The sequence below is a fragment of the Pan troglodytes genome, chromosome X (assembly GCF_028858775.2).
Source record: "Pan troglodytes isolate AG18354 chromosome X, NHGRI_mPanTro3-v2.0_pri, whole genome shotgun sequence".
Taxonomy (NCBI): Eukaryota; Metazoa; Chordata; class Mammalia; order Primates; family Hominidae; genus Pan; species Pan troglodytes.
Window position 1 is genome coordinate 121387320 of NC_072421.2, and position 16449 is coordinate 121403768.

Below are 16449 nucleotides of genomic sequence, written 5' to 3' on the forward strand. Positions count from 1 at the left end.
ATAACAAAAGTCTATTGCTTGTGTTTCACATTTTGGATTTCCTAATATAATGTTCTCTTTTTAGAAAAGGTGGACAAGTCCTATTTTCAAGAGAAGATGACTTTTAACAGTTTTGAAGGATCTAAAACTTGTGTACCTGCAGACATCAATAAGGAAGAAGAATTTGTAGAAGAGTTTAATAGATTAAAAACTTTTGCTAATTTTCCAAGTGGTAGTCCTGTTTCAGCATCAACACTGGCACGAGCAGGGTTTCTTTATACTGGTGAAGGAGATACCGTGCGGTGCTTTAGTTGTCATGCAGCTGTAGATAGATGGCAATATGGAGACTCAGCAGTTGGAAGACACAGGAAAGTATCCCCAAATTGCAGATTTATCAACGGCTTTTATCTAGAAAATAGTGCCACGCAGTCTACAAATTCTGGTATCCAGAATGGTCAGTACAAAGTTGAAAACTATCTGGGAAGCAGAAATCATTTTGCCTTAGACAGGCCATCTGAGACACATGCAGACTATCTTTTGAGAACTGGGCAGGTTGTAGATATATCAGACACCATATACCCGAGGAACCCTGCCATGTATAGTGAAGAAGCTAGATTAAAGTCCTTTCAGAACTGGCCAGACTATGCTCACCTAACCCCAAGAGAGTTAGCAAGTGCTGGACTCTACTACACAGGTATTGGTGACCAAGTGCAGTGCTTTTGTTGTGGTGGAAAACTGAAAAATTGGGAACCTTGTGATCGTGCCTGGTCAGAACACAGGCGACACTTTCCTAATTGCTTCTTTGTTTTGGGCCGGAATCTTAATATTCGAAGTGAATCTGATGCTGTGAGTTCTGATAGGAATTTCCCAAATTCAACAAATCTTCCAAGAAATCCATCCATGGCAGATTATGAAGCACGGATCTTTACTTTTGGGACATGGATATACTCAGTTAACAAGGAGCAGCTTGCAAGAGCTGGATTTTATGCTTTAGGTAAACTTTATTATAAAACCAATAAATAGCTTCCCAAGTATGCCAGGGCTCATAAAAAGTAAATAGATGCCCTTAGCCCCCTGAACTGGTAAATATTTAGGTATAACTTGGCATGATTATATATATATCTGTATTATTCCTTGAACTCTTATGTTGAACCTGTAATGTAACTACTGAATTTATGTGAAAAAGACTACCATATTATGAGTCATGCTTCTCTTCATGTAATTGTTTTTAGGAAGTAGATAACTTGCAAAAGATGGTAGACATCCCTAATAGCAAAATGGGTCTAATAGTAATATTAACCATCATTTATTGAGCAATTACTATAAGTGCTCAATATATATACTTCATGCATTTTCTCTAAGCTTCACAATAGCTTTGTTTGTTTGTTTGTTTTTGAGACAGAGTTTCGCTCTTGTTATCCAGGCTGGAGTGCAAGGGCGTGATTTAGGCTCACCACAGCCTCCACCTCCCGGGTTCAAGCGATTCTCCTGCCTCAGCCTCCTGAGTAGCTGGGATTACAGGCATGTGCCACCACGCCCGGCTAATTTTGTATTTTTAGTAGAGACAGGGTCTCTCCCTGTTGGTCAGGCTGGTCTCAAACTCCTGACCTCAGGTGATCCACCCGCCTCGGCCTCCCAAAGTGCTGGGATTACAGGTGCATGCACCATGCCTGGCTAATTTTTGTACTTTTAGTAGAGACGGGGTTTCACCATGGCCAGGCTGGTCTCGAACTCCTGACCTTGTGATCCACCCGCCTTGGCCTCCCAAAATGCTGGGATTACAGGCATGAGCCACTGCGCCGGCCATATGAGTACTTTCAAATGGACTGTGGTAGACATTTCAGGAAGGGCCATTGGAGTGATTGCTTCTAAAGATATTTTTAAAAGTTATACCATTATATATTTGACCCATTTATTTTAAGATTGAATAATGCCTATAAAATATTGGTTATTTCGAAAGATTTTATTTATGTACCATCATATAGTAATCTTGAAGGTTTGTTTAGTGTCATGTAGCTATAAACTTAGAGAAACTTACAATTTCATTATGTAGAACTTTAATGTTACTAATACTTGAAACATAACTTGTTTTAAAATTTCACAGTTTGAAACAGTAAGGACAATATTGGTGGCCCAAATAACATACTAAAAAGAAAGTATGGCCGGGTGCGGTGGCTCCCGCCTGTAATCCCAGCACTTTGGGAGGCTGAGGTGGGTGGATCACCTGAAGTCAGGAGTTCAAGACCAGCCTGGCCAACATGGTGAAACCCCGTCTCTACTAAAAATATAAAAATTAGCTGGGCGTGATGGCACGCGCCTGTAGTCCCAGCTACTCGGGAGACTGAGGCAGGAGGATCACTTGAACCCAGAAGGCAGAGGTTGCAGTGAGCCGTGATCGCGCCATTGCACTCCAGCCTGGGCAACAAGAGTAAAACTCCATCTCAGAAAAAAATAATAATAAATAAATAAATAAATAAATAAATAAATAAATAAATGAAAATAAAGTATGCCAGGTACAGTGGCTTACGCCTGTAATCCCAACACTTTGGAAGGCCGAGGCGGGTGGATCACTTGAGGTCAGGAGTTCAAGATCAGGCTGGCCAACATGGTGAAACCCCATCTCTACCAAAGATATAAAAAATTAGCCGGGTGTGGTGGCGCATGCCTGTAATCCCAGCTACTTGAGAGGCTGAGGCAGGAGAATCACTTGAACTCAGGAGGCAAAGGTTGCAGTGAACCAAGACTGCGCCATTGCACTCCAGTCTGGGGAACAGAGCCAGACTCAGTCTCAAAAAAAGAAAGAAAGTAACAATTTTAGTTTTTAATAAAACTTGGGCAGTTTTATTTTTGTCTTCTGTAAAAATACCTCACATTGAATCAGTGAATTTAGTGTGTATTTCTTCCTCAAAGGATAAAGATCATATCTGTTACTTAGATGTGAATTTGAATGTCTTGTTTTAAGCTGTGAGATTTTCATGTTTTTTAGATGTGCTTAATTTTTAGGTGTTAAATGAATATTTTTGTGTAAGCTTCTAATTGCACAAATACATATATTCCTGTGTGTTTTCGTAGGTGAAGGTGATAAAGTAAAGTGCTTTCACTGTGGAGGAGGGCTAACTGATTGGAAGCCCAGTGAAGACCCTTGGGAACAACATGCTAAATGGTATCCAGGGTAAGATATTTAATTGTTCATTGTACAGGCAAGTTGGATAGCATGCAGTGGGAGACTTGAATTACTTTTTACCTCAACTATTTTTGCCTTCACTATGGCTTGAAATTCATGCTAGGTTTATAAAAATGAGCAAGGTTTATAAGCCTTCTCTGATGACCAAAAACATTCACTGCTTATGTGTGATATCTATGACATTCAGATTATCCCTTTTTTTTTTTGAGACGAAGTCTCACTCTCTTTTGCAGGCTGGAGTGCAGTGGTGCAATCTTGGCTCACTGCAACCTCCGCCTCCCAGGTTTAAGTGATTCTTGTGCCTCAGTCTCCTGAGTAGCTGGGATTACAGGCACCCGCCACTGCCACCATGCCTGGCTAATTTTTTTTTTTTTTTTTTGATATGGAGTCTCACTCTGTTGCCAGGCTGGAGTGCAGTGGTGTGATCTTGGCTCACTGCAACCTCCGCCTCCCAGGTTCAAGCGATTCTCCTGCCTCAGCCTCCCGAGTAGCTGGGACAACAGGCAAGTGCCACCACGCCCAGCTAATTTTTTGTATTTTTAATAGAGGCAGGGTTTCACCATGTTGGCCAGGATGGTCTTGATCTCCTGACCTTGTGATCCGCCCGCCTCGGCCTCCCAAAGTGCTGGGATTCTGGCTAATTTTTGTATTTTTTAGTAGAGACAGGGTATCACCATGTTGGCCAGGTTGGTCTTGAACTCCTGACCTCAGGTGATCGGCCCGCCTCGGCCTCCCAAAGTGTTGGCATTACAGGTGTGAGCCACTGCGCCTGGCCTCTAGATTATCCCATTTCTTTTTTTTTTTTGAGACAGAGTTTTGCTCTTGTCACCCATGCTGGAGTGCAATGGTGCTATCTCAGCTCACTGCAATCTCCGCCTCCTGGGTTCAAGTGATTCTCCTGCCTCAGCCTCCTGAGTAGCTGGGACTACAGGTGCCTGCCACCACGCCCAGCTAATTTTTTATATTTTTAGTAGAGACGGGGTTTGACCATGTTGGTCAGGCTGGTCTTGAACTCCCAACCTCAGGTGATCCACCCACATCAGCCTCCCAAAGTGCTGGGACTACAAGCATGCTCCACCTTGCTTGGCCTCTAGATTATCCAATTTTTAAATACAGATTAGGAAATGTGTGCTTTTTTGTTGTTGGAAGTAGGCTCTTTTATGATCAGCATGAGAGCCCATATTGCCAAGGAGATTCCTTAAGAAGCCATCATACCCCTAGGAAATATTAATGTATCTCATTATCTCTATGACATACAGTTGTTCACATTTTAAGATCTCTGGTTGGAGTGTGGTGGCTCGCGTCTATAATCTCAGCACTTTGGGAGGCTGAGGCGGGTGGATTGCTGGAGCCCAAGAGTTTGAGACCAGCCTGGGCAACATAGTAAGACCCTGTCTCTACAAAAAATACAAAAAAAAAAATTAGCCAGTCATGATGGCACACACCTGTAGTTCCAGTTACTCATGAGGCTGAGGTAAGACGATCACTTGAGCTGGGGAGGCAGAGGTTGTGGTGAGCTGATGCCACTGCACTCGGCGCCACTGCACTCCAGCCTGGGCGACAGAGTGAGACACTGTCTCAAAAAAAAAAAAAAAAAAAAAAAAACTAGCCGGGCATGGTGGCTTACGCCTGTAATCCCAGCACTTCGGGAGGCTGAGGCAGGGAGATCACTTCAGGTGAGGAGTTTGAGACCAGCCTGACCAACATGGTGAAACCCTGTCTCTACTAAAAATACAAAAATTAGCCGGGAGTAGTGGTGCATGCCTGTAATCCCAGCTACTCAGGAGGCTAAGACAGGAGAATCGCTTGAACCCGGAAGGCGAATGTTGCAGTAAGCCAAGATCGTGCCACTGCACTCCAGCCTGGGTGACAGAGAGAGACTCTGTCTCAAAAAAAAAAAAATAACAAAAGTCAAGGTGCTAATTTAATAACTTGTTTTAGAAAGTTCTCAAGTTGATATTTTTTGCTCTACTAACATTAGCATAGGTAGCATAACAAAGGGAACTTTTTTAACCTTAAAATGACAGTGGGATAGGGAATTGGGTAACATTTTACTTTGTGGCTCCTTAGAAGTACTGAAAAGCAAGTTAATGGAATTAATATAATTAATATGATGGAGATTATATCTTTGCTTATACTTCACTAATTTATCAGCTACTAAAGTTTAATCTTTTAATTGTTTAGGTGCAAATATCTGTTAGAACAGAAGGGACAAGAATATATAAGCAATATTCATTTAACTCATTCACTTGAGGAGTGTCTGGTAAGTCTCATATAATTTATATTTTCAAATTCACATTTCAAATTATAATTTATATTTTCATTATGTAATTTATATTATATCATTTGTTTTATAGTTATTTCTTCATGCGATATTCACAGTATAGTATTATAAATCAATATATGTGTACATTACATCAAAACACAAATTTTAAGTTAAAAACAAAATAATAAATGTATGATGGGCTTTAAAGATGGATTAAGGGCGGTGCAAGATGTGCTTTGTTAAACAGATGCTTGACGGCAGCATGTTCGTTAAGAGTCATCACCACTCCTTAATCTCAAGTACCCAGGGACACAAACACTGCGGAAGGCCGCAGGGTCCTCTGCCTAGGAAAACCAGAGAACTTTGTTCACTTGTTTATCTGCTGACCTTCCCTCCACTATTGTCCTGTGACCCTGCCAAATCCCCCTCTGCGAGAAACACCCAAGAATGATCAATAAAAAAGAAAAAAAAAAAAAAAAAAAAAAAAGATGAGAGCTAGCTGGGCAGTGTTTCACACCTGTAATTCCAACATTTTGAGAGGCCAAGGTGAGAGGATTGCTTGAGCCCAGGAGTTTGAGATCAGCCTAGGCAACATAGTGAGACCCTGTCTCTACAAAAAATTTTAAAAACCAATTAGCCAGACTTGTGGTACATGCCTGTAGTCCCAGCTACTTGGGCGGCTGAGGCGGGAGGATGGCTTGAGCCCAGAAGGTCAGAGGATTCAGTGAGCCAGGTTCATTCCACTGTACTCCAGCCTGAGTGAGAAAGGGAAACCCTATCTCTTAAAAAAAAAAAAAAAAGAGAGAGCCTAAAAAGTGTTTCTTATTCTTTACCTGAAGTAAATTTGTCAAAAGATAATCAGGATGAACTGATTTAAGTATCATTGTAGGCAAAAATGGGCTTGAAGAACTAAAATATTAAAAGTCCCTTAGCCTTCTGAAATTAGATCTTTGTATAATGTGCTTTGTACTCATAAGTAGTTTTAAGTTTTTGCAGACAGTATTTAAAATCTCAAATATATCTAAATTGATAGGATGGGCGCTGGGCACGGTGGCTCACGCCTGTAATCCCAGCACTTTGGGAGGCCGAGGCGGATGGATCACCCAAGGTCAGGAGTTCGAGACCAGCTTGACCAACATGATGAAACCCCGTCTCTACTAAAAATACAAAAATTTAGCTAGGCGTAATGGCGGGCGCCTGTAATCTCAGCTACTGGGGAGACTGAGGCAGGAGAATTGCTTGAACCTGGGAGGTGGAGGTTGCAGTGAGCTGAGATCACGCCACTACACTCCAGCCTGGGCAACAAGAGTGACACTCCATCTCAAAAATAAAAAATAAATAAATTAAATAAATAAATAAATTGATAGGATGAATTGAGGTGGCCAAGGCATCAGTAATAGGTGGAAAGAACCCTGGACTAAAATGGGAGACTAGAGTTGCCCCCAGTGACTCTACCTTGAAGTCATTCATTCTCCCTGGGCCTCAGCTTTTTGTTTGTAAAATGAAGGGATTAGATTAGATAATCTTATGACTTCCTTCTAGCTCCATCAGGCTATGCCTCTTGTCAATATTCATATATTGAATTGGAATAAAGCCAATTTATTTTAAATTTATGATTAATTTCACTTTTCAAATGGAAATGATTGCCTCTACCAAAAATAATTCTAACTTACAGTTCCTATTTCTGTTACAGGTAAGAACTACTGAGAAAACACCATCACTAACTAGAAGAATTGGTAAATATGCTTGTTAACTATCCTTTTAATTTAACTGCCAATTTATTTATTTATTTATTTATTTATTTATTTATTTATTTAGAGACTGAGTCTCACTCTGTTGCCCAGGCTGGAGTGCAGTGGTGCGATCTCAGCTCACTGCAATCTCTGCCTCCCGGGTTCAACCGATTCTCCTGCCTCAACCTCCCAAGTAGCTGGGACTACAGGCCTGCGCCACCATGCCCGGCTAACTTTTTATATTTTTAGTAGAGACGGAGTTTTACCATATTGGCCAGGCTGGTCTCAAACTCCTGATCTTGTGATGCGCCCGCCTCGGCCTTCCAAAGTGCTGGGATTACAGGCATGAGCCACCGCACCCGGCCTTTAACTGCCAATTTATTATAGTTGTTATTTATGGGGTGGAAAGATAAGCATGTTCTTCCAAGGTCACCATGATATATTTATTTGAGATGACATTACTATAAATTTAAGAATTTAGGCGGCCGGGCGTGGTAGCTCACGCCTGTAATCCCAGCCCTTTGGGAGACCGAGGCAGGCCAATCACGAGGTCAGGAGATCGAGACCATCCTGGCTAACATGGTGAAACCCCGTCTCTACTAAAAATACAAAAAAAAAAAAATTAGCTGGATGTGGTGGTGCACACCTGTAGTCCCACGTACTTGGGAGGCTGAGGCAGGAGAATTGCCTGAACCCAGGAGGTGGAGGTTGCAGTGAGCCGAGATCATGCCATTGCACTCAAGCCTGGCGACAGAGCGAGATTCCGTCTCAAAAAACAAAAATGAAAAAAATAATTTAATGAAGTACTTATAAATTGCAGTCAGAGGCTGGGTGCAGTGGCTGACACCTGTAATCCCAGCACTTTGGGAGGCCGAGGAGTTCAAGACCATCCTAGCCAACATGGCAAAACCCCATCTCTACTAAAAATCCAAAAATTAGCCGGGCGTGATGGTGTGCGCCTGTAATTCCAGCTACTCGGGAGGCCGAGGCGGGAGAATCGCTTGAACCTGGACAGTGGAGATTGCAGCCAGCTGAGATCGTGCCAGTGCACTCTAGCCTGGGCAACAGGGCAAGACTCCGTCTCAAAAAGAAAATAAAAGAAAAAAAAAAATCAGTCAGACGTGTCCGTATTAAAAATGTTAGTAGGCCATCAGATAGTTTTTCCAAGTTCAGGAGGAACACTGATAGGTTGCCTCATTGCCATCTCTGCTAAAATCACAAGAGAAAGGGTGAAGTGTCTTTTTGTACCTGGAGTTCCTTAAGTAAGCCAAAATTATTTCAGTTTTCTACTAGTGTGCCATTACCCTGATAAGCCCTAACCCACCTGCTTCTTTATCCCATACTGTCATTGTACCTTCCTCAGCTTCTTCACAGAGGTGTAAGTTTTGGTTTGTTTACCTCCTGTTACCTCATGGAGAAGTAGAGGTTTTAAAACTCAAAAAGTGGGCAGAGAAAGATATTATGCTAAGCAAGGAAGGTAATTGTTATCCCCACTTTTCAGATGAAGAAACAGAGTCAGAGAGGTTAAGTGACTTGCGCACAATCACATTACAAATAGTTAGTGGAACTAGGACCACAAGCAAGGTCTTCTGAATCCTACATCACAGGGCAGATCTCATTTTCAACTTAGGCATATTTCAAAAGTAGTAGAAAGTTTAATTTAGAATATGTCTAGTGATTCCCCACTTCCTAAACTGGTACCATCATCTATTTAGTATCTTAAGAATTACAAGCGGCTGGGTGTGGTGGCTCACGCCTGTAATCCCAGCACTTTGGGAGGCCAAGGCAGGTGGATCACCTGAGGTCCAGAGTTCGAGACCAGCCCAGCCAACATGGTGAAACTCCGTCTCTACTAAAAATACAAAATTAGCTGAGCATGGTGCTGCACGCCTGTAATCCCAGCTACTTGGGAGGCTGGGGCAGGAGAATTGCTTGGACCTGGGAGGCAGAGGTTGCAGTGAGCCGAGACCACGCCATTGCACTACACCCTGGGCAAAAAGGAGCAAAACTCTACCTCAAAAAAAAAAAAATACAAAAATTACCAGGGCGTGGTGGCACGCACCTATAGTTCCAGCTACTTGGGAGGCTGAGGCATAAAAATTTCTTGAACCTGGAAGGCGGAGGTTTCTGTGAGCTGAGATCATGCTACTGCACTCCAGCCTGGGTGATGGACCGAGATTCTATCTCAAACATAAATAAGTAAGTAAGTAAGTAAATAAATAAATAAATAAAACATAAATTCAGCTCCATGACTGCTCCTGCAGAGCAGGGCTACCCACTACGCAGTGAGTGGCATTACTACTATTTAATTGCAGAACACTATCATTACCCCAGCAAGAAACTCCATGCTCACCCATCAACAGTCATTCTCCATTGCCCACCCTACCCCTAGGCCAAAGCAACCAGTAATCTACTTTCTGTCTCTATGGACTTGCCTATTCTGGACATTTAATATAAATGGAATAATGTAATATGTGTCCTCAAGGTGTATCCATGTTGTAGCATATATGAGTACTTCATTCTTTTTTAATGTAGAAAAAGAGTCCATTGTATAAATAATACCACATTTTGTTTATCCATTTGTCAGTTGACATTTGGCTTGTTTCTACTTTTTGACTATTATGAATGATGGTTCTATGAACATTTGTGCATAAGTTTTTGTATAGACATGTTATATACCCAGTTCTCTTGGGTATATATCCAGGGATGGAATTGCTGGGTCATGTGGTTATTCTATATTTAACCTTTTGATAAACTATCAGACAGATTTCCAAAGTGACTGCACCCTTTAACATTCCTACCAGAAGTGTATGAGGATTTCATTTTCTCTACATTCATTATCTGTCTTATTTATCACAGCCATTCTAGTGGATGTGACATGGTATCTCATTGTGGTTTTGTTTTGCATTTCCCTGATGATTAATGATATTGAGCATCTTTTCATGTGCCTATTGGCCATTTGTAAATCTTCTTTGTAGAAACGTCTGTTCATCTCCTTTGACTTTTTTTTTTTTTTTTTTTTTTTTTGAGACGGAGTCTTGCTCTGTCACCTAGGCTGGAGTGCAGTGGTAAGATCTCGGCTGACTGCAACCTCCGCCTCCTGGGTTCAAGCGATCCTCCTGACTCAGCCTCCCTAGTAGCTAGGATTACAGGTGCTCACCACCATACCTGGCTAATTTTTGTATTTTTAGTAGGGACGGGGTTTTGCCATGTTAGCCAGGCTGGTCTTGAACTCCTGACCTCAGGTGATCCACCCACCTTGGGCTCCCAAAGTGCTGGGATTACAGGTGTGAGCCACCATGCCCGACCCATTTTTTATTTTATTTTTTCTTTTTTTTGAGACAGGGTCTTGCTCAGTCACCTGGGCTGGAGTGCAATAGTACAGTCACGCTCACTGTGGCCTCGACCTCCCTGGCTCAAGCAATTCTGCTGCCTCAGTCTTCCGGGTAGCTGGGACTATGGGTGTGCGCCACCACACTCAGTTAATTTTTGTATTTTTTATAGAGAGAAGGTTTCGCCATTGTTGCCCTGGTGGTCTCGAACCCCTGGGCTCAAACAATCTGCCTCCCTTGGCCTCCCAAAGTGCTGGGATTACAGGTGTGATCCACTGTGCCCAGCCTTGACCATTTTTTATTTGGGTTGTCCTTTTTCTACCGAACAGTCTAGGGGGATGGGTTATCTTTTTGTTATTGAGTTAAAAGAGATCTTTATATATTACAGTTCTTTTTTTTTTGGCTTCTTTTACTTTCTAAATGAAGATGATAGTTATTTATATATAAAAGTCCCTGTCAGATTTATGATTTGCAAGTATTTTCTCCCATTGTGTGGGTTTCCTTTTTTTTTTTTTTTCCCCAAGACGGAGTCTTGCTCTGTTGCCCAGTCTGGAGTGCAGAGGCGTGATCTCTGCTCACTGCAACCTCCACCTCCCGGGCTCAAGCAATTCTCCTTCCTTAGCCTCCAGAGTAGCTGTGATTACAGGTGTGCACCACCATGGCTGGCTAATTTTTTTTGTATTTTTAGTGGAGATGGGGTTTCACCATGTTGGCCAGGCTGGTCTCAAACTCCTGACCTCGTGATCTGCCCACCTCAGCCTCCCAAAGTGCTGGAATTACAGGCGTGAGCCACTGCACCCGGCCACCTTTTTCACTTTCTTGGTGTTCTTCGAAGCATAAACGTCTTTAATTTTTTATTTTTTATTTTTTTGAGACGGAGTTTTGCTCTTGTTGCCCAGGCTGGAGTGCAATGGTGCCATCTCAGCTCACCACAACCTCCGCCTCCCAGGTTCAAGCAATTCTCCTGCCTCTGCCTCCCCAGTAGCTGGGATTACAGGCGTGCACCACCATGCCTGGCTAATTTTGTATTTTTAGTAGAGACGGGGTTTCTCCATGTTGAGGCTCGTCTCGAACTCCTGACCTCAGGTGATCCGCCTGCCTCGGACTCCCAAAGTGCTGGGATTACAGGCGTGAGCCACCGTGCCCAGCGAAACATCTTTAATTTTTATGACATCCAATTTATCTATTTTTCTGTGTGTGTTGCTCATGCTTTTAATGTCATATTTAAGAAACCATTGCCTAATCCAGGGTCACCAAGGTTTATACCTATGTTTTCTTCTAAGAGTTTTATGGTGTTATATCTTACATTCTGGTCTTTGATCCATTTTGAGTTAATTTTTGTATATGGTATCAGGTAGGGGTCCACGTCCTTCCTTTTTGTTTTTAGCAAGTTGAGTTTGAGATACCTGCAGGACATTGAAGTAGGAGGATAATAAAACCTGTATAAAGGAGAGTAAGATGTTGCTGGTAGGGAAAGTGTCTGGAAAGACCTTTTTTTTTTTTCCGGAGACGGAGCCTCGCTCTGTCACCCAGGCTGGAGTGCAGTAGTGCGATCTTGGCTCACTGCAACCACCGACTCCCGGGTTCAAGCGATTCTCCTGCATCAGCCTCCCCAATAGCTGGGACTACAGGCACATGCCACTGCGCCCGGCTAATTTTTGTATTTTTAGTAGAGACAGGGTTTCGCCATGTTGGCCAGGCTGGTCTTGAACTCCTGACCTCAGGTGATCCACCTCAGCCTCCCAAAGTGGTGGGATTACAGGCGTGAGCCACTGCGCCCGGCTGGAAAGACCATTTTTCAGAAGGGTCGATGAGGGAATGGAAGGGAGCCACCAACATCTAATTAGGTGGGCACAAGTAATGGAGCAACAAAACAAACTGAAAATAAAAACAAGTCAAAGATAGGAGAAGCAGGAAAGAGCAATGTCTAGTTGCCCTCTGGACATTTCCACCTAGAATGCATCTCTAAAAACCACTCAGACTGAATCTAATCCTGCACTTTTTTCTCCTGTATTGGTTAATAGTACCACAGTTCACAAGGTTGCCCAGTAATTTATGTTGTTCCTAAGCTCTTTGCTCTCTGTAATCCTTTTACATTTAATTAATCATCAAATTTGATGGATTCCACCTTTTTAATGTTGCTTCAGACTTTCCCACTTATTCTGCTCTAGTTCAGGCCCTTCCTTGTTTTTCAACTGGACAATTGTAGTAGTCTCCTAACTGGTCTTTTGTCTGTATTATAACCTGCCAACAGAGTTTTTCTTTTTGTTTGTTTGTTTTGTTTTTTTGTTTTTCTGAGACGGAGTCTTGCTCCGTCGCCCAGGCTGGAGTGCAGTGGCGCGATCTTGGCTCACCGCAACCTCCACCTCCGGGGTTCACGCCATTCTCCTGCCTCAGCCTCCTGAGTAGCCGGGACTACAGGCGCCCACCACTATGCCCGGGTAATTTTTTTTTTATTTTTTGGTATTTTTTGCAGAGACGGGGTTTTGAACTCCTAGGCTCAAGCGATCTGCCCGTCTTAGCCTCCCGAAATGCTGGGACTACAGACGTGGGCCACCATGCCCAGCCTTATCTTTTATTTTTATTTTTTAATAGAGATAGGGTCACACTTTGTTGACCAGGGTGGTTTCAAACTCCAGGCCTCAAGGAATCCCCCTTGGCCTCCCCAAAGTGCTGGGATTACAGGTGTGAGCCACTGCACCCGGCCTCCTCTCTTTCAAAAAACATTTATTGAGCTATAATATACATACAGTAGCCGGGCGCAGTGGCTCACACCTGTAATCCCAGCACTTTGGGAAGTTGAGGCAGGTGGATCACGAGGTCAGGAGTTCGAGAGCAGCCTGGCCAATATAGTGAAACCCCATCTCTACTAAATATACAAAAAAATTAGCCAGGCGTGGTGGTGCATGCCTGTAATCCCAGCTACTCGAGAGGCTGAGGCAAGAGAATTGCTTGAACCTGGGAGGTGGAGGTTGCAGTGAGCCGAGACGCGCCATTACACTCCGGCCTGGGTGACAGAGCGAGACTACGTCTCAAAAAAAAAAAAAAAAATATATATATATATATATATATATATGATTATATATATATATGATTTTATATATATGATTTTATATATATATGATTTTGTGTATATATATGATTTTATATATATATGATTTTGTGTATATATATGATTTTGTATATATATGATTTTGTATATATATATACACACACATACACACATAAAGTGCTTAAAGTACCCTAATCGTAAGTTTTCTACTTGATGAATTTTAACATATATATGTTAAAATATATATTAAATATGTGTTAAATATATATTAAAATGTATATGTTAAAATATATATATTTATCTGTGTGACTATCCCCCAGATTAAGATATAGAACATTCCCACAACCCTAGAAAGTTCTTTCATGCTCCTTCCCCATCGTACCCACCCCCAAGTTATATTCTGGCTTCTATTACCATAGATTAATTTTGTTTATTACCATAGATTAGTTTTGAAGTTCTTATAAATGGACTCATGCAGTAGGTACTCTTTTGTATCATAATGATGAATTATGATTATGTTTTGCTCATTATATCTATGAGATCCATCCATATTGTCTGTGGCAGTAGTTTTTTTTTTTTTTCTTGCTGTGTAGCGTATGAATATACCACAATTTATGTATCTGTTCACCTGATGATGGACATTTGAGTTGTTTCCAGTTTGGGCCTATTATAAATAACACTGCTATGAATACTCTTGTGCATATCTTTGGCAGAGATATACACTCATTTTTAATACCCAAGAGTGGAATTGATGAGTCAGAGGGTATAAGTGTCCTCTCCTAGCACTTCCCTACACATGCTGTGTTCCTACTTTAAGTATCATAAAAACAAGTTTCCATTGACTGTCTTGCTTTATTCAGTCCTACCCGCTCTGCTACAGAAATGAAGTTTGAGAGCTAGGAAATTGACACATTCAAGGTTATAGACTGGGACTTCCCTGATTTCCCATCATTTTCCCCAAATAATTGCTAGTGACTCAGTAACAACATCCACTCTTTAAGTAACTTAGGTTAATTGTTAATGAGTACAGCTAGATTCAAAACAGTTCAGATTTTTGAAGCACTTAACCTTTTTCTTGCCTATTTTACCTTGCATCGTTTCAAACACTACAAAATACATACTCATTGCATTTACAATTAATTGTAAGATTCTGAAAGTGATTTTTCAGTGCCTGAATACTTCAAAAAATCTTCCCAAAGCAGCTTTGCTTTGCTGGTTTGTTTTTGTTCTTTCGCTTGCTCCTTAATTTTTTCATTTTAACTATATTTTGCTATTGAGTTGTGATAATGAAAATAATTGTTTAAATTCTATGTTCTTTTTCCTCACCAATTTTTATTTCAGATGATACCATCTTCCAAAATCCTATGGTACAAGAAGCTATACGAATGGGGTTCAGTTTCAAGGACATTAAGAAAATAATGGAGGAAAAAATTCAGATATCTGGGAGCAACTATAAATCACTTGAGGTTCTGGTTGCAGATCTAGTGAATGCTCAGAAAGACAGTATGCAAGATGAGTCAAGTCAGACTTCATTACAGAAAGGTATGCATTGCTGTTTTTAAAAAGCAAGAAAGGGCCGGATGTGGTGGCTCATACCTGTAATCCCAGCACTTTGGGAGGCTGGGACAGGTGGATATGGACATTTTTTAAACGTAACCTTAATGCTGTGTGTTAGTCTGCTCAAGCTGCTATAATAAAATTCCATAGACTAGGTGTCTTAAACAACAGACTTATTTCTGACAGTTTTGGAGGCTCCAAAATCAAGGTGCTGGCTGATTTGGTTATTGGTGAGGGCCCTCTTCCTGCCTTGCAGATGGCTGCCTTCTCACTGTGTCCTCACATGGCATGGGTTGGGATTGGATGGGACAAGATGGAGCAAGTACTCTGGTCTCTTTTCCTCTACTTTTAGGAACACTAATCCCATCATGGGGGGTCTCCATGACCTCATCTAAACCTAATTACTTCCCAAAGGCCTCATTTCCAAATATCATTACATTAATCATGGAAAAAAGATTAAAAATATGAGTTCTACCAGCCTGGACAGCATAATGAAACTGTCTCTACAAAAAATACAAAAATTAGCCGGGCATGGTGGTGTGTGCCTGTAGTCCCAGCTCCCTGGGAGGCTGAGCGGGGAAGATCACCTGAGCCAGGGAGGTCAGGGCTGCAGTGAGCCATGATCATGCCACTACACTTCAGCCTGGGCAACTGAGCGAGATCTTGTCTCAAAATATATGTATCTCTCCTTTAAGGATGATGGACACTGTAGTGCTTGCCAACAACATCGAAGGTTAAAGAAGAAGTTTCAAACTGAGTACACTTTTGGGTACTTTACCTGTAATAGTTCTCTAAGCTCTTGACCATCCTCCCTCCAAAAAGATGAGAATTCTCCTACTGCTAAAAAAACTTAAACGTTTACTTATTTTTGACGCATTTAAGATCCTTTTGATCTTTAAGATATTTCAAGTGCTTTTGAAACATTATTCAGATAATCATATAAGTTATGAAACAGTATGAACATTAATGATATTTAAAATTATATTCATTGATGTAAGAATCAATGGAAAGCTTCCAATTTTTTCCTTATAGATGCATTTATTTAAAACTTACACAAGCTCCACTTATCTTGGTGGTGGTAAAATAAACCCTTTAATTGTCATCTTTCTTTCTTTTTTTAATTTTTTATTTGTTTTAAGACGGAGTCTCACTCTGTCGCCCAGGCTGGAGTGCAATGGCACGATCTTGGCTCACTGCAACCTCCGCCTCCCCAGCTCAAGCGATTCTCCTGCCTCACCCTCCCGAGTAGCTGGAATTACAGGCATGTGCCACCACGCCCGGCTAATTTTTTGTATTTTTAGTAGAGACAGGGTTTCGCCAAGTTGGCCGGGCTGGAATTTTTCTAC

The 16449-nt window shown here is 41.7% G+C and overlaps 1 protein-coding gene across 5 annotated transcripts in view; it reads left to right on the forward strand.

Annotated features, from left to right (window-relative positions):
* The window catches only part of XIAP (X-linked inhibitor of apoptosis), a 53292-nt gene that overhangs the window by 24940 nt on the left and 11903 nt on the right, over positions 1–16449 (forward strand). For all 5 annotated transcript variants that reach the window (XM_016943774.3, XM_016943775.4, XM_063804384.1 and 2 more), the window contains 5 exons: positions 65–973; positions 3052–3151; positions 5348–5426; positions 7123–7165; positions 14888–15088. In XM_016943774.3, coding sequence (XP_016799263.1) covers positions 97–973; positions 3052–3151; positions 5348–5426; positions 7123–7165; positions 14888–15088 — 1300 coding nt within the window. In that variant the 5' untranslated portion in view covers positions 65–96. The remainder of the gene's footprint in view (positions 1–64; positions 974–3051; positions 3152–5347; positions 5427–7122; positions 7166–14887; positions 15089–16449) is intronic.